General features: G+C 43.2%; 1 protein-coding gene across 2 annotated transcripts in view; it reads right to left on the bottom strand.

Moving 5' to 3' along the window:
• Positions 1–27,669, bottom strand: part of LOC146984038 (neural cell adhesion molecule L1.1-like) — a 79,011-nt gene that overhangs the window by 10,584 nt on the left and 40,758 nt on the right. For both annotated transcript variants that reach the window (XM_085780861.1, XM_085780862.1), the window contains exons 9-26: positions 23,180–23,311; positions 21,268–21,411; positions 21,040–21,151; positions 19,450–19,610; positions 18,677–18,836; positions 17,485–17,612; positions 17,285–17,386; positions 16,473–16,679; positions 13,936–14,006; positions 12,732–12,957; positions 10,254–10,360; positions 4,586–4,853; positions 3,814–3,936; positions 3,264–3,440; positions 3,023–3,136; positions 2,112–2,261; positions 1,294–1,425; positions 332–404 (exon numbers count right to left, since the gene is read on the bottom strand). In XM_085780861.1, the coding sequence (XP_085636987.1) occupies positions 332–404; positions 1,294–1,425; positions 2,112–2,261; positions 3,023–3,136; positions 3,264–3,440; positions 3,814–3,936; positions 4,586–4,853; positions 10,254–10,360; positions 12,732–12,957; positions 13,936–14,006; positions 16,473–16,679; positions 17,285–17,386; positions 17,485–17,612; positions 18,677–18,836; positions 19,450–19,610; positions 21,040–21,151; positions 21,268–21,411; positions 23,180–23,311 (2,587 nt within the window). The remainder of the gene's footprint in view (positions 1–331; positions 405–1,293; positions 1,426–2,111; positions 2,262–3,022; positions 3,137–3,263; positions 3,441–3,813; positions 3,937–4,585; positions 4,854–10,253; positions 10,361–12,731; positions 12,958–13,935; positions 14,007–16,472; positions 16,680–17,284; positions 17,387–17,484; positions 17,613–18,676; positions 18,837–19,449; positions 19,611–21,039; positions 21,152–21,267; positions 21,412–23,179; positions 23,312–27,669) is intronic.

The following is a 27,669-nucleotide window of genomic DNA, read 5'->3' as shown; positions in this document are numbered from 1 at the left end:
ATAAAGTTAATCTAATGCACTGAACATACTGATTCTTATATTGACAATATATCAAAAATAATTCATTTTGGAATGAAAACCCTCAAGTTACAATTACAACAAAGAGCCAGAGAACATGGTACCAGGGGGTGTGTCTATGAGAATGTTAGTGTAATAATACGTGTTGGTGAAATCAGCTCTCTTTAATGCAGTGCTGTACTGCACTTGGATCAGCTGGAAATCTGGTGATGAGGCCTAATATATGATGGTATGACACTCCTTGTGCAGTTTTGTGTTAATATTAATGTGTTTTAAATTTCCTGCCTAAGACTGGGGGTGAGAGAGAACCCACCTGTACTCTCCAAAGGTCTCATCTTTCATTGGCCGAGCTTCAGAGTCCACCTCCTTGTCTTCCTTGTCCTTCACTGTAAGAAAGAAACCCTCAATGTCCAGCTCTTGGCTACAGGTTACTGTAGCTGCCTTGTTGCAAAATATCAAACCTGTTGCATGAAATCTTGGTGTGCTATTTGACAGCAATGTTAGCTTCGAACCACATGACTAAGCTTGTTCAACCTTGTTTTTACCATCTCAGAAATATTGCTAAAATACGATCCATTTTAAATTCTAGAGATGCTCAAACCATTATACTGTCTCTTTTCGTGTATCAACCAAAAAGCCTTGAATGGATTACAAAACTAGTACAAAACTCAGCAGCTAATAGGCTTTTAACTGGTTCCACCTGTTTTAGCGTCTTTACACTGGCTCCCTGTTTGTTTTAGGATTGATTTTAAGATTTTATCAATTACTTTTTACATCTCTGACCTTTTGACCCCATATGTACCCTAACGTAGTCTGAGATCCTCGGGCAGTGGTCTTCTGTCCATTCCAGAGGCCAGGTTAAAACTAAGGGGGACAGAGCTTTTGCTGCGAGAGCCCCAAGGCTCTGGAATGACCCGCCCGAGGAAATAAGGTGGTCGGAGTCAGTATCGTCTTTTAAGTCTCTACTTAAAACACTTTTTTTTCCATTCAGCTTTTCCTGATTTTATCGGAGTTGCTGATTTTCTCTGTTTTTACCTGTTTGTTTCTATACAGCCATGCTACTTTTATTGTCATTTTAATGTTTATTTCATCTCCTGTGATTTTATTTTCTTGTTGAAACTGTCTCTTGTTTTAACTGTTATTTCTCTGTTAAGCACTTTGTACTTTTGTTTGGTAAGTGCTCTATAAATAAAGTTTGTTACCATTATATATACTATATATATATATATATATATATATATATATGTGTGTGTGTGTGTGTGTGTGTATTGTTACCTGCGTATTTGCCACCCCTGCTGCGTTTGATCAGACAGAGGATGAGCAGGATCAGCACGAGCAGCACGATGGCGCTGATGAGTCCTATCAACCAGCCCTGAGTGGCGAAGCGGCTGGGCATCTCAGACGGCTCTGAAAGCAGCAGGGAGGAGATTCACACCAGTGATCTTCATGTAGGATTTGATGTTATATGTTTTACTATTTCAGTGTGATGTAAAGTTTGTTGTGTAACTCTGAGCATTGCAAAAGTGACAGAGATTGATTAAACTGATCCTCAAGTTGTGTGGTTATGAGGAACATCTCGTTCTCTGAGAGGCAGTAGTGTGGTACTTCAGGTTCTTAAAGGGGACATATTATGGAAATATCACTTTTTGAAGGCTCTTTAACATATATGTAGGTGTTTGGCCTTCCGGCCCACAAAATGTGAGAGTTGACAAAAAAATCTGTCATTTTCAGGCTCCCTTTAAAGGGACAGACACTGAAAGCAGCTGTTCTGAACAGGGCTGTTTAGAGAGGATGGAAAGAGCTGTGATGTTTGATCCTTGGGGGATTTTGACCACAGCATGTCACAGACATGTCTTTACTGTAAGACACCTGGGGACTATTTTCATTTGTGGAACAGGGGCAGATTATGTCTCCTTTAAGTCTTCAGGTGGTGAGTTGAGGGTCAGCTGGACTTCTCTCCAAAGGCTTCCTCATGTTCCGCCCTTTGGATGAGAGGTGAAACTTCTTCAATCAACCAAGAAAGAAGTCCAGCTGCCCTCAACCTCGGCACCTGAAGACTACGATGACCTGGAAGACTGAGAGCTAGTTCACACCTGGTCCTACGGTCCAGATCACATCCTCCCACTGAGTCTTGTTCCCATGTGTGATCCGGAGGTGGTACTGAGTGGACGGCTGGAGGCCCGTCAGCCAGAAGAACCCCTGTGTGGAGTTCACCACCTCTGACTTCTCCCAGTCGGCCCCGGCTGCAGCAAATACACACACACAGACACACACACACACACATATACATTGCATTTTAGATCATTTAGTCGTAATTAGTTTGTTTTGAAGTGTCAAAATGAGACAGAGCTTGTAGGGGATGTTCAACATGCTACAGCCTCATACTCCTGCTCTTACAGAATGTAACTTGTCACAGAAATTTAAAATATATTTAGGCCAATCCTTTTTGCACTAGTATTGTATATTTGTATTGTTTTAGACATTGAAGGATATATTTTATTAAATATTCCTGTCTTATTCTTAGGAATCCTCTTTGTATTTTCTTTTCTTTGTAATTGTATTTCCTTTGAACTTTCTCTTTTAGAGCAATCTGGCATAAGAATTTCCTTCAGGATGAATAAAGATTTATCTAATCTAATCTAATCTAATCTAATCTAATCTAATCTGATAAATTAATCTACACCCTTACATTAGCTCTCTAATCCTGCTGGATCAAACATCATACAGTGTTGCATTAGTGGAGATTATCCTGCCATAACTGTAACTGAGATTATTTTCTGTCATAATCCAAAAGACTGTAAAAAAAAAATCCCACTGTGTTTTTGCAGAGGGAACCAGGTTGGACTAACATGGACGTGTCCTGTCCTCGCCTCGTAACGGCAGTCGTGACCGGTGCCTGCTGCAAAGCTTTTAAGCATGTGTTCATTTAATAATTGATAGTAACACTCTCTTGTACTCTTCCATGTCTCTCTTTTTAGATTGATCAAGCAGGAAGTGAACTCACGAGTCTTCCTGAGGTAGTCGATGTGGAAGCCGTGATTCCTTTCTCGCTCTCCGGGCACCCAGGTCAGGTTGAGCGAGGTGTTACCCGGGATGAAGGTGATGTTGGTCGGAGGAGCTGGAAGGGAAGAAAGAAAGAAAGAAAGAAAGAAAGAATGAGAATAAAAAAGGAGAGATATGAGAAGCAAAACAAAAAGACAAAAAAAGACTGGTGCTGTTGACAGCGAATCCCAGTTGTTGTTCACCTCCTTCCAGCAGCGTGGCGGCCACCAGTGTGTGTGGAGGCCCCACTCCGCTGGCGGTGCGTGCCATCACCCTGAAGGTGTAGAAGCTGTCTGGATCCAGCTGCTCCAGCAACATGTGGGTCACAGCCGGGTCACTGAGGCTCTGGATCTGGAACGGGCTGTCCCTGCCCTCCACCACTACGCAGCAAACACAAGTCACAAGTCAGATTTTACACTGTTGTACTGCAGCTTGTTCTGCAAGTGGTGACCTATGGGTAACAGAAATAATAATAATAATAATAATAATAATAATAATAATAATAATAATAAGTTTACAAAGTGCTTCACAAAACACTAATAATGTTTGCAGCAGTGACTCTAGCTCCTGCTTCCTTTCTTTGTGGTGACTCTAATAAATCGCTGTATTTACGTAGGCTAAATCCAAATATACATACAGAGAGAGAGAGAGAGTGTGTGTGTGTGTGTGTGTGTGTGTGTGTGTGTGTGTGTGTGTGTGCAATCAAAAGGATCAGCCAACAAAAATATTCCATTGTTGTCTACCCTAACTTACCCTGTTGGTACTCCACCATGTATCCTGTCAGAATGCCATTGGTTTCTTCTGGAGGGGTCCAGTAGAGGATCAGTGATTTGTCTGTTGGGCTCTCACACCACAGTGATGCAGGTTTACCAGGAGCTACACACACACACACACACACACACACACACACACACACACACACACACACACACACACACACACACACACACACACACACACACACACACAGTTAGCAAATAATTACGTAAGTCAAATCTGTTCTTTTGCTTCAGTCTTCAAATAATTTCCCAGGTAAAGTTGCAAATAGATAGATAGAAAGAAAGAAAGAAAGAAAGAAAGAAAGAAAGAAAGAAAGAAAGAAAGAAAAAGACAGAGAGGGGGAAGAAAGACAGAAAGAAAGAAAGAAAGAAAGAAAGAAAGAAAGAAAGACATAGAGAGGGGGTGGACAGATATATAGATTTAGATAAATAGAAGATAGATAGATAGATAGATAGACAGACAGACAGACAGACAGACAGACAGACAGACAGATAGATAGATAGATAGATAGATAGATAGATAGATAGATAGATAGATAGATAGATAGATAGATAGATAGATAGATAGATAGATAGATAGATAGATAGATAGATAGATAGATAGATAGATAGATAGATAGATAGACAGACAGATAGATAGATAGATAGATAGATAGATAGATAGATAGATAGATAGATAGATAGATAGATAGATAGATAGATAGATAGATAGATAGATAGATAGATAGATAGATAGATAGACATACCTCCCTCTGGAGTGCTGAAGCGGTGAGGTGCAGAGTGGGGTCCGTCCCCTTTGCTGTTAAAAACAGCGACGGACACTTCGTATCGAGAGAACAGCCTCAGATCGGGCACCTCCACCGAGGTCTTGTCACCGTTGACAACCACCTCTCTGCTCTCTCTGTCATCCTTCTTCCATTGCTCCATCCTCTCCTCCTTCTCTTCGGCCCTGTGCCGTTTTCCAAGAGACCTCCGGCCCCGTGGACCCTGGGGGCCCGACCTTGTGATGTGGAGCTGATGGGGAGAAAGAGGTTCTGCAGTTAAACCACTGAGGATTTCAGTGTGCCTATTAACTCATGTTGTTGCAGTATTTTCAGAAAATGCACCTGTAGATGAAATTGGTAATAATGTGACAATAATGTTTGTAGCCGTAACTGCAAATATACTTAAATATAAAAATATAAAATAAGTAAAAAAGCCTGTAGAGACGAAAAAAGCACAAGGCTTACTTCAGGCAGTCACACACAGGAGACAAGGGGATGTGTAAAAAGCCTTTAATAAATCAGGGCATGGATACAAAAGACGGCTGAGCGGTTTGGACCGACACGGTCTTCTTCAGGGCGTGGATCAAGGATCAGAGTCCCAGGTGGGAGTCTCTTATATCAACTCTGTGGGTGGGCCAATGGCTGGCTGCTAATCAAAAACAATACATGATCAATTAATACAGGTAAACAATTACATTGTGCGTATCAACCAAAGAATATAATGGTGAAAAATTATATGTAATCAAAGGATATATATTCAAAGAATAATAATAAGGGCTATGTTTATGGACAATGAGGACATACCAAACAAATAAGGAAAAATATATACCCACACTAAATAATCTAGAGCAAAGAAAATGTGGGGAAGAAAGGGAAAAAAATGAAGAAACTTAGTAAATCCAACTAGGGCAAATCGAGACAATATCAAGTGAATATATTAAAATGAGTGTATCGAAAAAACATGATTACAGTAAATCACAAGGGAATTATCACAGGCAATATAAAGTTATCACATAACATCACATCAGAGTTATCATATCGTCGTATATCTACAAAAAGAATCTGTGATAAAGAAAATCTAAAAAACACTGTAGTGTGTCAATGTAAAGAAAAGTATATAGTAGATGGGTGTATCACTAAAGACATGATTAAATGGCAACATGATTATCACAGGCAGAGAAAGGTCTATCTAGGCAGCTATAGGAAGGGTCTAAAGGCTGTCTCCTGGTTCAGACCAGGGTGTATCAAGGCTTCAAACTGGAAAGTCCAAAATGTTTCTCCTTGGCGGCCATCTCCTCCTCTGATAGACTGCTCCATCGGATCTATTCCCTCCACTCTTAAAAGACTGTCATTGCCGTTGTGATGGCTATGAAAGTGGCGTGCCATGGGGTAATCAACATTATTTGTCCTTATGGCATATTTATGTCCCGCCACCCGGTCTTTAAGACGCCTTTTTGTGCGTCCTACATAAAAACACTTGCAAGGACATGTCAGTCTGTAGACGACATGGGTGGAGTTGCAGTTGATAAAGTGTTTGTTTTTGTGTTTCTCTCCTGTTTTGAGATTGGATCATTCTTTTTGTTGTATAATGTTGCAACAATGATTACAGTTAGTTTGTAAACACTTCTATGTGCCCACAGGTCTTTTAAGCCATGTCTATCTCTTCTGGGGGGGGGGGGGGGGGGGGGTAGCTGTGGGTAAGTTTATCCTGAATGGAGGGAGCTGGTCTGTAGTGGAAGGAGGGGGGATGCTGAACAACTTCTTTTAGGGAGGGATCACTCCTAAGTATTTCCCAGTTGGATAGGATGATCTGCCTGATGGACTGGGCTTGTTGGCTGAAGCATGTGCCAAAACTGATACCTAAACCATCTCTCTTCTGTTTTTTAGATGGCTCCAAGAGATGTTGTGGTCTAATGGAGGCTGCCTTAGTCTGGGCAGCAGAGACAAATGTTTTTTTATAAGATCTATCTGTGAAACGTTTGGTCATGTGTTGAGCCTGTATCTGGAAATCACAGATCCTCCTTATCCTTTGGAATTGCCCAAAAGGAATGTTGTTTTTAAGGTGCTGAGGGTGAAAGGAGTCATAATGCAACAAGGAGTTACGGTCTGTGGGTTTTCTGTAGAAAGTAGTATGCAAATTGTTGTCAGCCCCTTTATAAATAAATCAATCCAGGAAACTGATCTTGTCTTTGGAATACTCTATAGACAAATTAATGTTCTCGTTGGTATCATTCAAATATTTGTGAAAATCAATCAGGTCAGTATGACACCCTTTAAACAGAAGGAAAATATCATCAATAAATCGTACATACAGTTTGATATGATCTCTGAAAAGATTCTTTTCTGGATTGAAAATAAATTCTGACTCCCAGAGTCCCAGATAAAGACAGGCATATTCTGGGGCAAAACTGCCTCCCATACTTGTACCTTTGCATTGTCTTTAAACAGGAAAACATTGTTATTCAGTGAGTTCTATTAAGAAACCTGTAGGGGGCACCTCACCCTCTCTGTCTGAGGTAATGATTGACTGCTCTGAGGCCATCTGAATGATCAGTGTTTGTGTAAAGTGCCTCTACATCCATAGTAACCATATAGTCCCAGGGAATATCATGCACTTGGTCTTTCCCTTGAATAACAACCCCAGCCTAGTGGCTTTTACAAAAAAAGTGGACTTTGATGTTCAGGAATTGTTTGATAAACCAAACCCTCCCACCTATAGGCACAATTTGACCCCTCCAGAACAAAAAGCCCTACAAGAACTGCAACAGAATAAAGAAATAATTATAAAAAGGGCAGACAAAGGAGGAGCAGTTGTAGTCTGGCATTATGATAAGTACATTCAAGAAGCCCCCCGCCAATTACAAAACACTATTTATTACACAGAACTCTCTACCAACCCTTTACCCTCTATGAAAGAACAACTGGATGCTCTTCTCATCACAGCCAGAGACAGTGGTTGGATCAACACAGCGGAACTAAGCTTCCTTTCATGTGAACATCCCAGACCAGCTTTTTTCTTGATTTATTTATAAAGGGGCTGACAACAATTTGCACACTACTTTCTACAGAAAACCCACAGACCGTAACTCCTTGTTGCATTATGACTCCTTTCACCCTCAGCACCTTAAAAACAACATTCCTTTTGGGCAATTCCAAAGGATAAGGAGGATCTGTGATTTCCAGATACAGGCTCAACACATGACCAAACATTTCACAGATAGATCTTATAAAAAAACATTTGTCTCTGCTGCCCAGACTAAGGCAGCCTCCATTAGACCACAACATCTCTTGGAGCCATCTAAAAAACAGAAGAGAGATGGTTTAGGTATCAGTTTTGGCACATGCTTCAGCCAACAAGCCCAGTCCATCAGGCAGATCATCCTATCCAACTGGGAAATACTTAGGAGTGATCCCTCCCTAAAAGAAGTTGTTCAGCATCCCCCCTCCTTCCACTACAGACCAGCTCCCTCTATTCAGGATAAACTCACCCACAGCTACCCCCCCCCCCCCCAGAAGAGATAGACATGGCTTAAAAGACCTGTGGGCACATGGAAGTGTTTACAAACTAACTGTAATCATTGTTGCAACATTATACAACAAAAAGAATGATCCAATCTCAAAACAGGAGAGAAACACAAAAACAAACACTTTATCAACTACAACTCCACCCATGTCGTCTACAGACTGACATGTCCTTGCAAGTGTTTTTATGTAGGACGCACAAAAAGGCGTCTTAAAGACCGGGTGGCGGGACATAAATATGCCATAGCCTAAGGACAAATAATGTTGATTACCCCATGGCACGCCACCTTCATAGCCATCACAACGGCAATGACAGTCTTTTAAGAGTGGAGGGAATAGATCCGATGGAGCAGTCTATCAGAGGAGGAGATGGCCTCCAAAGAGAAACATTTTGGACTTTCCAGTTTGAAGCCTTGATACACCCTGGTCTGAACCAGGAGACAGCCTTTAGACCCTTCCTATAGCTGCCTAGATAGACCTTTCTCTGCCTGTGATAATCATGTTGCCATTTAATCATGTCTTTAGTGATACACCCATCTACTATATACTTTTCTTTACATTGACACACTACGGTGTTTTTTATATTTTCTTTTTCACAGATTCTTTTTGTAGATATACGACGATATGATAACTCTGATGTGATGTTATGTGATAACTTTATATTGCCTGTGATAATTCCCTTGTGATTTACTGTAATCATGTTTTTTTGATTCACTCATTTTTAATATATTCACTTGATATTGTCTCGATTTGCCCTAGTTGGATTTACTAAGTTTCTTCATTTTTTTCCCTTTCTTCCCCACATTTTCTTTGCTCTAGATTATTTAGTGTGGGTATATATTTTTCCTTATTTGTTTGGTATGTCCTCATTGTCCATAAACATAGGCAGCCCTTATTATTATTCTTTGAATATATATCCTTTGATTACATATAATTTTTCACCATTATATTCTTTGGTTGATACGCACAATGTAATTGTTTACCTGTATTAATTGATCATGTATTGTTTTTGATTAGCAGCCAGCCATTGGCCCACCCACAGAGTTGATATAAGAGACTCCCACCTGGGACTCTGATCCTTGATCCACGCCCTGAAGAAGACCGTGTCGGTCCAAACCGCTCGGCCGTCTTTTGTATCCATGCCCTGATTTATTAAAGGCTTTTTACGCATCCCCTTGTCTCCTGTGTGTGACTGCCTGAAGTAAGCCTTGTGCTTTTTTCGTCTCTACAAAATGTTTTCAACTTCAAGAGCACCCCGTAACACCTGGAGTTACCTTTGTTTCCACCACGAGCACTCGTACCCCCCCCCCCTCCCCCCGCCTTTGAAAAGTAAAAAAGCCTATCTTCTTTTCTGTTAATTATTTAGAAATAATCTACTGTATGTAAGAGATTCTTGCATCCCCAGCATTGAATGTTCACTCAGACTACTAAACTCAAGCCCCTTTTAATGTAAAACTACACTTTTACTGTTTTATTCTATTTATCTATTCTTATTCCTACCTCGCTTTGCTCTACTCTATTTTATCTATTTCAGAAACATATTCAACCAAATTTGGTTCACTTGTTCACTTTCTGAAGAGAAAAAAAATGTAGACCTAAATCTTTGAATTTGTAACATCAGATAATAAGGTGTGTGATCATTTTGACAATTCTGATGTGTAAAATAAAACCCTAAGATGATTTTGTATATGACACAAATAATAAACCTGCACTGCCTTGTTACTACCACATTTGTCAATTTGAGATTTTTTTTTTAAGATTAAACCCGTGATGAAACATGAAGAATAATGTCAGCTGATCAACAGTTTTTCTGGTTTTGGTTCTCATGATTTGGTTTTGTTTGGTTGTACAAAAACTGATGAAAATATGATGAACTATGAAGACTGGCAGAAACGTGTTTTGCTTCAAAGCCAAATGGTGCAAGGTTTATGAGTGGCATCATAAAAGGAGCCACTTGGTGGTGCTATCTACACCGCAAAATGTTTTTCCTACATGTCCTGCTAAATAAAAATCAACAACAACTTAAGAAAATGTGTGTTTGTGTGCCGAGGTCAAACAGTTTCCACAGTTTCCTCTGGATCCCTGGAGAAAGGCGGAGGAGCTGCTGGGTTGTGGTGAGCAGCAGTACCTTGTATCCCAGCAGCAGACCCCGGATGTTCTGGGCTTTGTTCCACCTCACTATGACTGTGCTGTTCATCACCGTGGTTTCTACTCCAGTGGGAGCATCTTCAGGCACTGAGAGGGACACAAGAGGGAAAAGGATCAACAACAGGGATTGTCATTTTGTCTTAATTAAAGTACTTTTCTATGGGATTCCTTTCTGTGTGAGCTATAATGTGTATCTTCTAGTTGTGTGATGGTGACATTTAGTTGAAATAACAAAATATATGAATGACATTATAGGGATACTTAGCCCCAAAATCGATAATTCGTTGTGCCAAAGAAGGGTTTGGAGAACTTTCAGAGTCATCAAAACGCTTTTGGAGTTCCAGGGGGGGGTCCAGCTGTTTTCATATAATGGTGGTGGATAGAGTTCACTTTTGAATCGTCCAAAACACACACTATGAAACATCCAAATACCTCCATACTGCTCATCCGTACTGACCCAAGTGTCCTGAAGCCGCCACATGAGAAAGTTGTTCAGAAAAAATTCATTTGATCTCTGTTTTTGTTAACATTTCCATGTTTCCCACATTCTGTGTCTCAAACTATAAACTGTTTTCTTGTCTGTAACAACATCTGTTGCACGTCTGTCCGTCCTGGGTGATGATCCCTCCTCTGTTGCTCACCCTGAGCTTTCTCCTGGTTTTCCCTGTTAAAAGGGTTTCCATGGAGTTTTTCCTCAGTGGATGTGAGGGTCTAAGGGCAGAGGATGTTGTTATGATGGGATGTAAAGCCCTTTGAGACAAATTGTTTGTAAAAAGGGGCTATACAAATAAAAATTGCCTTGCCTTGCCTTGTTTTTAGCCTTGTTGTAGCAGTAGCTCCCAGTGGCTCTGTTGTGTTTTGGACGATTCAAAATTGAGGGTTTCATACATCCTGTCTGGGTTTATATCTCTATAACAACAGACTAACTCTATATTATCCCACTTATTACACAGTTTATGAATTAATTAATTAATTTGAGACGTAATGTTGATCAAAGTCCTTAGTCCGGTCACTTCTCCGCTGTTTGCTCCTCACCCTCCTCTCGGTCGACTCGTGTGTAGTTGTTTTCAACGAGCTTTTGATAATCAATCAGTAGATTGATGAATTATCATGTAAATGTTACGATGTGGACATTTATGTCGTCCTGTCTGTCATAAGAGATTACGGTTACGGGACACGTTTGTGTCACGGACTCGCGGTGGCACAGACACAGCTGGTCACAGCTGTGACTGCGCTGACCCGTCCTCTCTGTCCGCTCTGATCGCAGGTTTGGTTCCAGCAGCGGTGAGGGAGGCAGAGAGCCTCCACTCTCCCTCTAACAAGCTACAAGTCATTTCTCTAACATCACAATTAGTCTGAAGCTGGTAAAAATGAAACACAAGGTAAAAATCCTTGATAGTTCTTCTGCCCTGCTCCGCTGATCAGAGCGGCGTCCCTAGCAACGGCCCGTTTTACTTAGCAACGATCTGTAATACAGAAATAAAAGACCCTAAATGCAGAATCAGTGAGTAATTAATAAGAAAGTAATCAAAATGCAGAATTCAATATATCCATGTTAGGTTAGAAGTTAGGTTAAAAAAAAGTGAATCCCCTCTTTTTGTGAGACTTGTCACAGCCCATGCTGCAGCTGCACTGATAGATGCCTGCAGTCAACTATTTATTCCGCCTATAACTTGACGTCTTTTGGGATGGAATAAAACTGCAGTCCGGGGTTATTTTGGCGACTGCTATCACAGTCAACAGCACAATATAATCCTGGCATCTTTCAAATAACCTCAATTTTCGGTCTCTTGCTGATTTCCTCCTACTACTCCTCTTGTTCTGGTAACGTGACGCTGTGATCTGTGCCCAGGTTGCCCTGATTCAGACACAAATATGGCGGTGCAGAAACACAGTGACGCCATGTGAATCTAATGAATATGGAAATCTGCTAGCTGGACCCCCTCCAGAACTCCAAAAGCGTTTTGATAACTCAGAAGGTTCTCTCCCTTCGTTGGCATGTGTGGAAAATTGGTGAATTATCGATTTTGGGTGAAGTATCCCTTTAGTAGCGTCTTTAGTAGGGTATCCCTTTAGTAGCGTCTTTAGTAGGGTATCCCTTTAGTAGCGTCTTTAGTAGGGTATCCCTTTAGTAGCGTCATGTTAATTGTCTCTCTTTGTAGTTTTTTGTCTGTTGGTTTCTGTTGGATACATGTGTGTTTGTCCTGTTTTATGGATTCTGTTGTTATGTCCTTGTGTTTATTTGAATGGCTTTTAACACCTTGCCAGGAGGACTACAGTCGGAAACTAGCCGTTGGCTAACACTGGCACTTTTACATTTTATTATGTCCATTAATGTGCATTGTCCTCCTTAAAGAAAAAAGAAAAAAAGTGTGAATTCAGAGGGCACCAGCAGGGGGCTACACTTCCAACCAGTGGGCAAGATCTCATCACAATAGGGTCAGGTCAGGTGACGTACTGTCCTCTCCAGAGTGTCCAATCTCAGGCTCTGGATCCGGTCCTTCTCCGAGTGAGTTGACGGCCCGGACCTTGATCTCGAAGGGCGTGTAGGACCCCGTGTTGTTCACCGAGAATGGCGGAGACTTTACGTAGGTGTGGTTCCAGTGTACACCCATTCTCCCAGCTTCCCGCCATGACACCTTGTACTGGAAGCCCTGGCCGTTATGCAAGCGCTTCTCCATGTCCTGCAAAGACACAGGGATGTAGAGTGGGATGAGACGAATCTGGTAACCTTAGCAACAGCAGTAGCGCAGCAATATAAGTAAAAGCTTCCATTCAAACTCCTTTTCAGAAAGTATCAAAAGTAAAACTACAGCAGAACAGGTCACTGTGTGACACTGGATCACTGTATTGATGGAGAATTTATGCAGTGATGGGAATAACAGCTTTATTAACAGCGCTACTTTTTTCAGTAACGAGTAATCAAAAAAGTTACTGTTTCCCCCGTTACCGTTACTGGCAACAAAATGCGCCGTTACTTGACTCGAGAAGTCCCATCACAAAATAAAACACCCGTTTAAGTGTACGTTATAAGGGCTACACTTTTTTTTAAGTCCATCAGAGACATTTATCTGGAACTAACCAACTCACTCAGTATGGTAGGGGTGTTAGAGGGGGCGAGTCCAAGTAATTTGACATATTTGAGCTAAAATTAAAAAAAAGTAAAGCAATAGTAACTTTTCCTGGTAATTAGTTACTTTTATAGTGTTGTAATTCAGTTACTAACTGAGTAGATTTTGGGGTTAAGTAACTCCTAACTATAACTAATTACTTTTTTAAAGTAACATGCCCAACACTGTTGATATGGAGCTAATTCTAACTGATGAGTTCAGCCTACAGTCTCCAACAGTGAAATCTTATTAAAAAAAAGAAAGAAGTTATTTGAAGAGCATTTCAGGCTGTTGTAGAGTAAAAAGTACAACACAGACAATATTTCCCTCTGGACATGCAGTCTAGAATATCCTGGAGAAGTAGGCTACATAATATAAAATGAAAATACTTAGGCTAAGTGAAATGCAAACACCTTAGGGCTCTAATAACAACAATAACAATAATGAAGTTTATTTATGAAGCAGATAAATAATGTTTTAATGTATTTTAATGTACTTTGTTTCTTTCAAACACATCATGCATGAGCACACAGGTTCATGTAGGCTACTCACATCCCATGTGATGACCAGAGCCTTTGGGTCTGTGGAGTCACTGCGCACATTGGTGGGGTTACTGTCAGGAACTGGAAGAGGGAGCACAGACAGAAAAACATCCCAGAGTTTGATAAGTGTGTTTATTAGCTTTCCTGAGATAGAGAAGACTGTTATCACTCTCCTATCCTGTCAGAGTGAAAGGACAGCTAGCAGGCAGTTAGCTTAGCTTAGCATCAAGCAGGGGATCGGGGAAACAGCTGGACGAGCTCTGTCTGTTTAATCTGAACAGCTGAATGGAAAAAACTTACATTCAGCTTGAGTCTCTATTTTTGGTGTTGCAATTTAGTGTTACAAGTAGTTTATCTATTAAATACACAGTGTTACGATTGATTGCCAACACTTAACCCTTTGATGCACAACATGGGTCTAAATAGACCCGAGTGAGTTTTTTTGTGCTATATCTTTGCGAAAAATTTATTTCATCATATAGAATTCCAGGTATTCCTCAATTAACTTGTTTTTGATCATAATACCTCCTTATTTTATTTTTTACTTTTTCACTTTTTTAATAAAAACACATTTTGTATCACTACCCCTCTAATGCGCAACATGGGTCTAAAATGACCCACATTCATTTCCAATGTGATTTCATGCTGAGTGATAGTTTCTTTGCTGTAACTTTTGAAATCTATCTTTTTCATGATTGAATGTTCCAAGTATTATTTAATATGTTGTTTTTTATTAGTGGGGTCATTATTTCCATTTTTCATTTCTTACTTGTGAACAAAAATGAACAAAAATGTCTCAGTGAGTGGACCAGTTGAAAAAACAAGTATAGCAAGAATACTTTAATTTTAGCATTCCCTCACTATCTATACCAACAACAGACCATTGTTTCCTTGATTACAATAATGACTAGTCATTACTTGTCCTTTTTCCCCCATTAATAGCTCTGTTGACATATTCTACTGTGGTCAACAGCTAGCCATAGTTTATTCTATCTGAGTAGGCTATTTCAATATACATCTTTGAAATCACTGCACAGTATTTATCATTTTCTTCAGTAAATATTCTTTTTTAAGCACATAGAATCATATTCTACTTGTTTTACAATTATTCCAATTTACCTAAAGAAACATTTGATGACTCATTAAAGATAACTGTGCATAATTGATAAGGTTTTAGTTACCTTGAATAAGTAGCTACATTACTTGTCATAAAGGGAAATACCTTAATATTAGCAAGTTAGCTAACTGTTAACATGATGACATGTTCTAGCTGGTGACAACAATAGAATAATATTCTATTGTAGACACCAGCTAGAACATGTCAACAGCTACCTACCTAGCTAGCTGTTGACATGTTCTACTGTAGTTAACTAATACAGTAGAATGTAGAAATGTCAACTGCTAGCTAGCTAACTGGTCCACTCTCTGAGACTTTTTGTCTATTTGTTCATAAAATAAATAAGTAAAAATGGAAATAACACCCTGTACTAATTAAAAACAAGATATTCAAATGATACTTGGAGGATTCAATCATAAAATATATTGATTTTAAAAGATACCACAAAGAAACACTCACACCGGCATGAATTCACATGGAAAATGAATGCGGGTCATTTTAGACCCATGTTGCGCATTAGAGGGGGTGTGCATATGTTGTGCATCAAAGGTTAGTCATTTTATGGCAGTAGCCTACAGAAAAAGAAATGCAGCAGCCTCGGCAAAAATTGTGGAAGAGTGGAGCTGCACAGTTTTCCAGTTGTGTTGTGGACTATATCCAGTTGTGGATTTCTTTTCCAGTCGCATTTTTCCTGTTTAACAGCCTTATTTTCTACTCTACTGTGAAGGAGCAAGACTGAATCGATAAAACCTTTCTTATTTTTTGTTCTCATCCAGAGGTCAGTGTGAAGACATAGCACGTATCAACTTCAGGCTATAGTTTCTTTGAGAATGATCTAACACAGGCATGGGCAAGCTACGGCCCGCGTGCCATTAGCGGCCTGTTGGGCTCTTTAATCCATCCTGTCAAATACTGGTACCAAATTGTCCAAGTTATAGCAAAGTCTGCAAACTTTGGTGACCAACAACACTGCTCCCACTGAAACTTAATGTAGTTTGAATTTAAGTGTTCTTTTACTTTGAGGTATATGGCTTTAACATGTCATTTATATTATAGTTCACACCCTAACCTTAAACCCATTGTGGCCCCTGAGCCAAAAAGTTTGTCCCTGATCTAACTTGAATGCACTTAGGGCCTGATTTACTAAGATCCCAGATAAGGGGTGCTCCTGGTGAAATAAATTTCACGCAAAACGGGTGATCTACTGTAACACTGGCAGAAACACCCAGATTTGCATAGGCAAACATGCAAAACAGATTGTGCATGCTAATTTGCCCGTTTGAGCGACGCAAACCTCAGTGCGCCCGGTTAGTATATCAGCTTCAACATGTGTTTGCGCGTGCAATCAAGTTTGCACACGTTTTTACACATGCAAACCTTTATCAAATCAGACCCTTGGTGTCACAGCTCCACGGTCTGGCATCACTCACCAGCAGGTGGCGTCCGGTGGTGGCGCGAGGCCATGCTGGGGGCGCTCATGCCGACGTCGTTGACGGCGCTGACCCTGAAGCGGTAGGTGCAGTAGGGGTGGAGGGTCAGCTGCACGTGGTTGAAGTCCCCAGGCACTCGCTTCCACTCCTCCCACTTCCACTTCCCCTCCTCGGTGTGCTGCTCCTCCTGGGCCTCCACGATGAAGTCTGACAGGGAGACACAGGTACACAGCAAAATCCTACAGCATGAAAACAATGACAAAACTATGTGTGGAAAATGTTCTGTATCTATGGAGGAGAGATTCTCTGCTGTCAGCATCTGGCAACATCTGGTCAGAGCTAAGGATCTTGATCATTCATAACAGAAGCCAGGGCCGTTGTATAGAGGAGAAAGGTGATGGTAATTCTAGGGGCCCAGCGCCCAGTAGGACCCACAAAAACCCCAGTAGTCTAATGTTTGTATGACTAAATTATTCTGCATAAGACTCTGAATAATACTCATAACTCATAATACTCATAGTAATGCTGCATTAGCATCAAAACAAAGTAGGCTAAATAAGAAATGATAATACGTAAAATACGTAGTCTAAGAAAAAAAGTGGAAAAGTCAGGGGCCCACTTTAGTATTCTTTCAGGGGGCCCAGAATTCCTAGCAACGGCCCTGACAGAAGCTGCAGAATTCTACTGTATGTGTAACATGAGCTGCCTTTGAAATTTGAAGATGTAACTAAATACAGCCAGTCTGTATTACTGTATGTTATGTATATATATATATATATACATATATATGTGTGTGTGTGTGTGTTAAGCACCTGTGACGGGGCTGTTGTGAGACTGTCCTGGGATCCAGCTGAGAGTGAGACTGTGGTCGGCCACTTCAGACAGAGACAGGTCCTTAGGAGGGTCCGGTTGTGCTGAGGGCCCAGGGGACAAGCATTAGTGTTTAAAACTGAACTGTACCACCCACACACAGTGGGGAAACACAGAGACACACACACACACACAGACATACCCACGACAGTGATGGAGCCACTTGCTTTCACGTTGTCCAGGTCAGTGATGATCTCACAGGTGTAAGGTGCCGTGTTGTCTGATTGGATGTTTGTCACCTTTAAGGTTCCATTCTCAAAGAAAGTGTACCTACACACACACACACACACACACACACACACACACACACACACACACACACACACACACACACACACACACACACAGAAAGTAGGGGAAGGCAAGGCATCCTATTTATATAGTGCATTTCATACCAAGGCAACTCAATGTGCTTTACATAAAGACAAAACATTTCAAAAGAACAGCATAAAATAGCAAATAAAAATTGTAAAAAATTAAACATAGAGTTAAAAGCAAGAGCAAAAAAGAATAAAAAAGTAGAAGAAAAGAAATTGGATAAAGTTTAAAGTTTTTAAAAAGAGCTCAGCCATAATGAAAAGAGAAATGTTTTTAACCTGGATTTAAAAGTGCTCACAGTTGGGGCTGATTTCAGTTTTGCTGGTAGTTTGTTCCAGTTTGTGTTGCATTTTATATGTATAAAAAGTGCTAAACAAATAAAGTTTGAAGTACAAAAAGACACAAAGCAGGCACATCTTTTTGAGAAGACTCAGCTCCTTTGACATGTGTAATGTAATGCTGCGCATGTCCTATCAGTCCGTCATTGCAAGAGTTACATTCTTTGCCATTATCTGCTGGGGTGGAGGAGGATGGGGAGTAAACTGAAGGCTCATCTGCAGAACGGAAAGATTCAGGAAATCTTTCATTCCTGCTGCCATCAGGATGCACAACGCCATTTGTTAGGCCATGAACTGCTTTGCTTTCATTGTATTTATATCATTTTAGGTTAATTATTGCTCTGTGTGTGTGTTTGGATAAAGTCTTATCTATTTTCTCACATGTTTTCGTTACTGCTGGACAACTTGGAATTTCCTTCCAGGGGGATGAATAAAGTATTTTTCTGTTCTATTCTCTATTCTATCTGGGACAAATGTCAGAATCAGAGCTGAGAAAAAAAAGTCTGAGTACAATTAGGGCTTAAAGCTATCACCATTACATAATCACATAGGAAAAGACACCCCCCGAGGTTCGCTGTGAAGCTACTTCCCACACAGCAGGAGAAACATGGCTGAAGCAACCTGACCCTAACATGCTTTAGTTTAGCTGTGAACTCAAACGTGTCAGCGTGTCTTTACTTGTCATCATGCGGCGACTCCAGCAGTTTTTGTCCGTTCATCCTCCAGACGATCTGTTTATTGTGCAGCCGAGGGTCCTTGTAGAACTGACAGTCCAGCAGAACGCTCGTTCCCCTGAGAGCGCGCACGTCCTGGGGGCCAGTCAGGATCACTGTTCGATCTAAAGGGAGGACATACGGGACAGGAGGGTGTGTTGGTGCAGTGGTGCTCAACCTTTTGTACATCATGGACCTTTAAATTGACACAAATTAGACCACGGATCCCCATTGGACCAAATTTAGAAGTAAACACCAGAAATACACAGATATTTGTTCTGAGATTGAAGAACATTACTTTTTTATACTTTTAAATTAGGGCCAATGGCGTGAATTTTTGGGAATACTATAGAGAAATTTCTGGAAAAAAGTGGTCCAAGTTCTCCAAAAACATTTCTAGGAAGAAGTGGTAAAAATTCTCAAAAAAAAGTAAAAAATTAAAATAAAATAAAAATTTTCTTAAAAAAAAAAGTGGTAAAATTTCTCGTAAAAAAATTTCAAAATAAAAATTTTCTAGAAAAAAGTGGTAAAATTTCTAAAACAAAAAAGTAAAAAAAGATCTAGAAAAAGTGGTAAAAAAAAAAGAAATAAGAAATAAATTGGGGACCCCCTTCAGATCTCTCAAGGACCCCTAGGGGTCCCCGGACCCCACGTTGAGAACCACTGTGTTAGTGAAAATTCTGTTGGGTATAAAGCTAATAAGAGTGTTTGGCAGCAGAATGTGTGTGTGAGACTCACTGAAGACTTCCAGATGAGCAGTGATGGAGATATTAGTGTGTCTGACGAAGCACGTGTACGTCCCACTGTCGTAGTGACTGGCATCGGACAGCTCGATGGTTCCATTGGTCAGCAAGGAGACACGAGGGTCCAACAGCAGAGGAACCATGTTTTCACTCTCCCTACAGACAACACACACACACACACACACACACAAATATATAGAAGGAAATATTGATCCTTGCACACACTGATCTGAGGTGTCCCTACAGCTCTTTCGGGGCTTATACACACACAGGGATTAGTATGACAGCAGCTGCAATGAATCCCTGTGTCTCCATCTGTGAAAGTGTGTATTCTGACCCATCAGTGATTTAATAATAGACTGAAGAGGATCAATAAAAGATGGGCCAGAGAGGGAAGCAGCACTCTGAGCATAATGTATGAGGCCGGTCTCTCATACACTCCAAATACTGAAATACTGCAGTCATGCATTTTCATAATTTGAAATTTTGTTAACTAATTTAACTTTATTTTCTGTGTAATGTCTTATATAATGGCCTATACTGCTGGGTCTGTCAGGTTTTTTTTTTTTTTTTGGCTTAAAATTAAACAACATTTCAACATAATATGTAATAATATTAGAATTGGCCAGAAATGACAACAGGCATAAATATGTGTGTTATATAAAAATATAAACACTAATGTAAAATATAATGCTTATAAACAGCCCCAGAAAACCTCACATTCCTAGGAATATGACCAAATATATGACTTGTCTCAACCCACTGATATTATGCTACTGAGTGATGGTTCCATATTTGTCCAGAGGAAACAGTCAAACAGTCACAGACGGTTGTTGCTCTGTCTCCTCGGCCCTTTTGCACACGTCATTAAACACTATTGTGTGTGTATAACAACAGTCAGCATGGAGACGCCACCGACTGACTGGCTGAAACTGACTCCAGACCAGGGTGTGGTCGGCTCCTTCATGGGACACTGAGCTTACAGACAGCAGCCACCGGGGGGCGCTGCTATATTCACTGATAAGGCAGCAGCTGAATGACAAGGCCTGGTGAGAAGTCAACAGAAAACTTTAACTCTTATTATTATTACTAAGTCCTAAATGTACTAATGAGCACATCAAGAATTACTATACAATTTATATACAATTTATTATAACAATTACTATACAGCAAAAGGGCAATTTCTCCATATGGGACATTTGTATGGAAGTCCCATTTTCCAGTATTCAGATGGACAAAGTTTGGGTCCTACAAACTTATCATCCCAAATAAACTTAAAGATAATCAATACAAAATCAGACATAACATTTTTCCCACTAACAAATGGTGCTGATAACGAGTTTTGTAATAAATAAATAAATAAATAAAAAAGAATAGACAATTATACATGTAATTTATGAATAACAGTACATGCTACTAAAAAATGATTATTGATAGATAGATAGATAGATAGATAGATAGATAGATAGATAGATAGATAGATAGATAGATAGATAGATAGATAGATAGATAGATAGATAGATAGATAGATAGATAGATAGATAGATAGATAGATAGATGTGGTGTGTGTGTGTGTGTGTCTCACCATGTGACATGCGGCCGTGGAGAACCGAAGGTCTCACAGTGCAGCTTGATGTCTCCACCCTGGATGACTTTGTACACGACTCCATCAGAGGAGAGGATCTGAGGAGGGAGCTCTGAGACACAGGGGACAGACGGAGACACGGGGGTGAGTCAGGGACGTGGGAGGGGGGGACGGGCCAGAGAGAGAGTCTCACTGAGCTGGGGGGGGTTAGGGTTAGTAGTTACACACCGATCACATGGAGGAAGGTGTTGAGGAGAATGGAGCCGTGTTCGTTGGCGGCCTCGCACTGATACACGGCTGTGTCGGAATACACCACGTCCATCAGTATCAACTTATCGTCTGAAATCATCCGACGAGGATCGTCATCCACTTCTGGACGAGGGGAGGGGAGGGGAGGGAGGGGGAAACAGAGGAGAGGAGGGGAGGGGAGGGAGGGGGAAACAGAGGAGAGGAGGGGAGGGGAGGGAGGGGGAAACAGAGGAGAGGAGAGGAGGGGAGGGAGGGGGAAACAGAGGAGAGGAGAGGAGAGGAGGGGAGGGAGGGGGAAACAGAGGAGAGGAGGGGGAGGTGGAGAGGTTAGACACAGGAGTCTGGGACAGAGCAGACTGATGGTGCTGTGAGTTTGTCAAACACAAAGTGCTGAACAAAGAAATGTTTTAACAAGACGCTGTCCTCCAACAAAAGAAGCAGCAGCTGCTACAGGCTCCACTTCCTCTCCCTCTTTCTTTCTTTCTTTCTTTCTTTCTTTCTTTCTTTCTTTCTTTCTTTCTTTCTTTCTTTGTCTGTCTTTCTTAGGTATTAGAGCCAGAGGAGTCAGACTTCATCCCATGATAAAGTTCAGTCAGTCCCAGTTTACACCTGGCATTAACATGGGTTGTCAGTGATCAGATAGAGCTTGACCACATGAAAGTACAGGTGTAGATGTACCCGCGCTACAGTTTCCAACACACACTAGCCTGGAGGATAGCAGCGGTCAGCGCCAGAAGCTGTGGAACTGTGAACACTGGAGAGGCATATTCATCTCCAGGTGTAAACTGTATCCAGATACAACCTAGATACGAGACGCATGCTAATGCCAGGTGTAAACGGGGTGATACTTTCTTCTAAGACAAGAAGAACAAAACAAAAAACATTTTTTAAGTTGAAAGAAGATAGAGAGAACACAGGATGTTTTAGTTTTCCAGCTCGTATACCTTTAGTCCTAACACCCCGCTACTTCTCTGAGTTTGTGTCCACTTGGGGTGGGGGAAAAATCGATTCATGTAAGAATCGTGATTCTTATCCTCTACGATCCTGAAACTAAATCAATTTTTTATTAATGTTTCTCTGCGCGCCCTCACAGGCTTCCATACACAGCGTTGCAGCAAGCTAAGATGACAACGCTCGTTAACCAATTAATAACCGTTAACTGATGAGGTTAAAATACTCTATTGAATGTCTGTGACTAGGCTCTTTTTTACTTTCTACTGTACGTGCATGTGCATTATAATTGATTTTGAATCAAATCGAGACACTGAAAGATTCACATCACTACAGACCAGGCTTTTGAAAAGAGAGTATAAGTTCAGCTAAAAGCAGTTTACTTTAAAGTGGTTGAAATATATTGCTGCTGAATAAATCTGAAAAACTGACTCAAATGTGATGTGCATTTTTTGGTGGGAAATATGGCTCCTGATAGAGTCTGTAGACATTATCATCATCTAACTTTTTCACATGGTCTGGTGTTAAAAAAGTGAACTAGAAATCAAAAAAAAATCTGCAATAACGAAGAATCACAATTTAAATCGAATCGGCACCCCAAAAAATGGTAAAATAATCGAATCGGGAGAAAATAATATCGTCCTAACTATCGTCTCCATCTTTTGTGATGCTGACCGTTTCACCAAGAGGTCAATGACCACTTGGCAAGTGGATTAGCCTGTTTTTTATGGGTGAGTGAATTTAACTTCAGTACCGCTAACCACCACATGCTGTCACTTCTCCTTACTGGTACCTGGTGACTGTGACTGTGACTATACCCGCAGACCTCCGTTACACTGGCTCTCTCTCTCTCTCTCTCTCTCTCTCTCACTCTCTCTATAATAAAGGAATAAAAAGCCCTAAAAATACAACTTAAAGAGAACATGAAACCTTGCCGTACCTGCAAGAGGCTGACCGTTGATGCTCCAGGTGACGAGGGGCGGCGGCGTACCTTCAGCCTTACAGTCTAGTCGCACAGTTTCCCCGGGAGCGTACAACAGGTTCTGAGGCTGCTTCACCCAGTACGGAGCCGCTGCAAACACAAAACATTAACAGGTTTAACCCCCCCCCTAAAAACACAATGCTGCAAACACAAAACATTAACAGTAAGGTTTAAACCCCCCCCCTAAAAACACAATGCTGCAAACACAGAACATTAACAGTAAGGTTTAAACCCCCCCCTAAAAACACAATGCTGCAAACACAAAACATTAACAGTAAGGTTTAAACCCCCCCCCCTAAAAACACAATGCTGCAAACACAAAACATTAACAGGTTTAACCCCCCCCCCCTAAAAACACAATGCTGCAAACACAAAACATTAACAGGTTTAAACCCCCCCCCCCCCTAAAAACACAATGCTGCAAACACAAAACATTAACAGGTTTAACCCCGCCCCTAAAAACACAATGCTGCAAACACAAAACATTAACAGTAAGGTTTAAACCCCCCCCCCTAAAAACACAATGCTGCAAACACAAAACATTAACAGGTTTAAACCCCCCCCTAAAAACACAATGCTGCAAACACAAAACATTAACAGTAAGGTTTAAACCCCCCCCCTAAAAACACAATGCTGCAAACACAAAACATTAACAGGTTTAAACCCCCCCTAAAAACACAATGCTGCAAACACAAAACATTAACAGGTTTAAACCCCCCCCTAAAAACACAATGCTGCAAACACAAAACATTAACAGGTTTAAACCCCCCCCCTAAAAACACAATGCTGCAAACACAAAACATTAACAGGTTTAAACCCCCCCCAAAAAACAAAATGCTGCCAACACAAAACATTAACAGGTTTAAACCCCCCCCTAAAAACACAATGCTGCAAACACAGAACATTAACAGTAAGGTTTAAACCCCCCCCCTAAAAACACAATGCTGCAAACACAAAACATTAACAGTAAGGTTTAAACCCATCCATCCATCCATTTTCATCCGCTTGATCCGGAGTCGGGTCGCGGGGGCAGCAGTCGGAGCAGGGATCCCCAGACTTCCCTCTCCCCGGACACTTCCTCCAGCTCTTCCGGGGGGACCCCAAGGCGTTCCCAGGCCAGCCGAGTGACGTAGTCACTCCAGCGTGTCCTGGGTCTTCCTCGGGGCCTCCTCCCGGTGGGACATGCCCGGAACACCTCACGAGGGAGGCGTCCAGGGGGCATCCTATACAGGTGCCCGAGCCACCTCAGCTGGCTCCTCTCGATGTGGAGGAGCAGCGGCTCTACTCCGAGCTCCTCCCGGGTGACAGAGCTCCTCACCCTCTCTCTAAGGGAGCGCCCCGCCACCCTGCGGAGGAAACTCATTTCGGCCGCTTGTATCCGGGATCCCGTTCTTTCGGTCATGACCCAGAGTTCATGACCATAGGTGAGGGTGGGAACGTAGATCGACCGGTAAATCGAGAGCTTTGCCTTTCGGCTCAGCTCCTTCTTCACCACGACGGACCGATACAACCCTAACCGATCCGCCTGTCGATCTCGCGCTCCGTTCTCCCCTCACTCGTGAACAAGACCCCAAGATACTTAAACTCCTCCACCTGAGGCAGGAACTCTCCCCCGACCTGGAGGGTGCAAGCCACCTTTTTCCGGTCGAGAACCATGGCCTCGGACTTAGAGGTGCTGATTCTCATCCCAGCTGCTTCACACTCGGCTGCAAACCGCCCCAGTGCATGCTGAAGGTCCTGGCTCGAGGGAGCCAACAAGACCACATCATCTGCAAAAAGCAGAGATGAAATCAAGTGGCTCCCGAACCGTACCCCCTCCGGCCCTTGGCTGCGCCTAGAAATTCTGTCCATATAAATAATGAACAGAACCGGTGACAAAGGGCAGCCCTGCCGGAGTCCAACACGCACCGGGAACAGGTCTGACTTACTGCCGGCAATGCGAACCAAGCTCCTGCTCCGGTCATACAGGGACCGTACAGCCCTCAGCAGAGGGCCTCCGACCCCATACTCTCGGAGCACCTCCCACAGGATGCCACGTGGGACACGGTCGAAAGCCTTCTCCAAGTCCACAAAACACATGTGGACTGGTTGGGCAAACTCCCATGCACCCTCGAGCACCCTGCGGAGGGTGTAGAGCTGGTCCAGCGTTCCACGGCCAGGGCGAAAACCGCATTGTTCCTCCTGAATCCGAGGTTCGACTATCGGCCGAATTCTCCTCTCCAGCACCCTGGAATAGACTTTCCCCGGGAGGCTGAGGAGTGTGATCCCCCGGTAGTTGGAACACACCCTCCGGTCCCCCTTTTTGAAGAGAGGGACCACCACCCCGGTCTGCCAGTCCAGAGGCACTGTCCCCGACTGCCACGCGATGCTGCAGAGGCGTGTCAGCCACGACAGCCCCGCAACATCCAGAGACTTGAGGTACTCAGGGCGGATCTCATCCACCCCCGGTGCCTTGCCACTGAGGAGCTTCCGGACTACCTCAGTGACTTCAGCTTGGGTGATGAATGAATCAACCTCTGAATCCTCAGCCTCTGCTTCCTCTACGGAAGGCGTGTCAGTGGGATTGAGGAGATCCTCGAAGTATTCCTTCCACCGTCCGACGATATCCCCAGTCGAGGTCAACAGCTCCCCTCTTCCACTGTAAACAGTGTTGGCGGAGCACTGCTTCCCCCTCCTGAGGCGTCGGACGGTTTGCCAGAATTTCCTCGAGGCCGACCGGTAGTCCTCCTCCATGGCCTCCCCGAACTTTTCCCAGACCCGAGTTTTTGCTTCCGCGACCGCCCGGGCTGCCGTCCGCTTGGCCTGCCGGTACCCGTCAGCTGCCTCGGGAGTCCCCCGAGCTAGCCAGGCTCGGTAGGACTCCTTCTTCAGCTTGACGGCATCCCTTACTTCTGGTGTCCACCACCGGGTTCGGGGATTACCGCCACGACAAGCACCAGAGACGTTACGGCCACAGCTCCGGACGGCCGCGTCAACAATGGAAGTGGAGAACATGGTCCATTCAGACTCAATGTCTCCGGCCTCCCTCGGAATCCGGTCAAAGCTCTCCCGGAGGTGGGAGTTGAAGACCTCCCTGACAGGGGATTCTGCCAGACGTTCCCAGCAGACCCTCACGATACGCTTGGGTCTGCCAAGTCTGACCAGCTTCCTCCCCTGCCAGCGGATCCAACTCACCACCAGATGGTGATCAGTTGACAGCTCAGCCCCTCTCTTCACCCGAGTGTCCAAGACATACGGCCGGAGATCAGATGACACGACTACAAAGTCGATCATTGACCTCCGGCCTAGGGTGTCCTGGTGCCACGTGCACTGATGGACACCCTTATGCCTGAACATGGTGTTCGTTATGGACAAACTGTGGCTAGCACAGAAGTCCAATAACAAAACACCGCTCGGGTTCAGATCGGGGAGGCCGTTCCTCCCAATCACACCTCTCCAGGTAACACTGTCGCTGCCCACGTGAGCGTTGAAGTCCCCCAGCAGAACGATGGAGTCCTCGGTTGGAGCACTTTCCAGCACCCCTCCCAGGGCCTCCAGGAAGGCCGGGTACTCTGCACTGCCGTTCGGCCCGTAGGCCGAGACAACCGTGAGAGACCTATCCCCGACCCGAAGGCGCAGGGAAACGACCCTCTCGTTCAGTGGGGAGAACTCCAACACATGGCGGCTGAGCTAGGGGGCTATGAGCAAGCCCACACCAGCTCGCCGCCTCTCACCATGGGCAACTCCAGAGTGGAAGAGAGTCCAGCCTCTCTCAAGGAGTTGGGTTCCAGAGCCCAGGCTGTGCGTGGAGGTGAGCCCGACTATCTCTAGTCGGTACCTCTCAGCCTCCCGCACGAGCTCAGGCTCTTTCCCCCCCAGCGAGGTGACATTCCATGTCCCTAAAGCCAGAGTCGTTGTCCGGGGATTGGGTCGCCGGGGCCCCCGCCCACGGCTGCCACCCAAAACACACAGCACCGACCCCTCATGGTCCTTCCTGCGGGTGGTGGGCCTACTGGAAGGCGGGCCCACGTCGCTCCTTCGGGCTGGGCCCGGCCGGGTCCCGTGGGCGGAGACCCGGCCACCAGGCGCTCGCCGGCGAGCCCCAACCCCAGGCCTGGCTCCAGGGTGGGGCCCCGGTGACGCCGATCCGGGCGACGTGAACGTCCTTGGTATTTTGTCACTCATGGGGGGTTTTGGAACCGCTCTTAGTCTGACCCGTCACCTAGGACCTGTTTGCCTTGGGAGACCCTACCAGGGGCATTAAGCCCCGGACAACATAGCTCCCAGGATCATTCGGGTGCTCAAACCCCTCCACCACGGTAAGGTGGCGGTTCAAGGAGGTTTAAACCCCCCCCCTAAAAACACAATGCTGCAAACACAAAACATTAACAGTAAGGTTTAAACCCCCCCCTAAAAACACAATGCTGCAAACACAAAACATTAACAGGTTTAAACCCCCCCCTAAAAAC

Source organism: Trachurus japonicus, chromosome 7, assembly GCF_045865225.1.
Source record: "Trachurus japonicus isolate A0001 chromosome 7, Traja_1.0".
Lineage (NCBI taxonomy): Eukaryota > Metazoa > Chordata > Actinopteri > Carangiformes > Carangidae > Trachurus > Trachurus japonicus.
The sequence above is the reverse complement of the archived record's forward strand: the minus strand, read 5'-3'. Positions and strand labels throughout refer to the sequence as shown.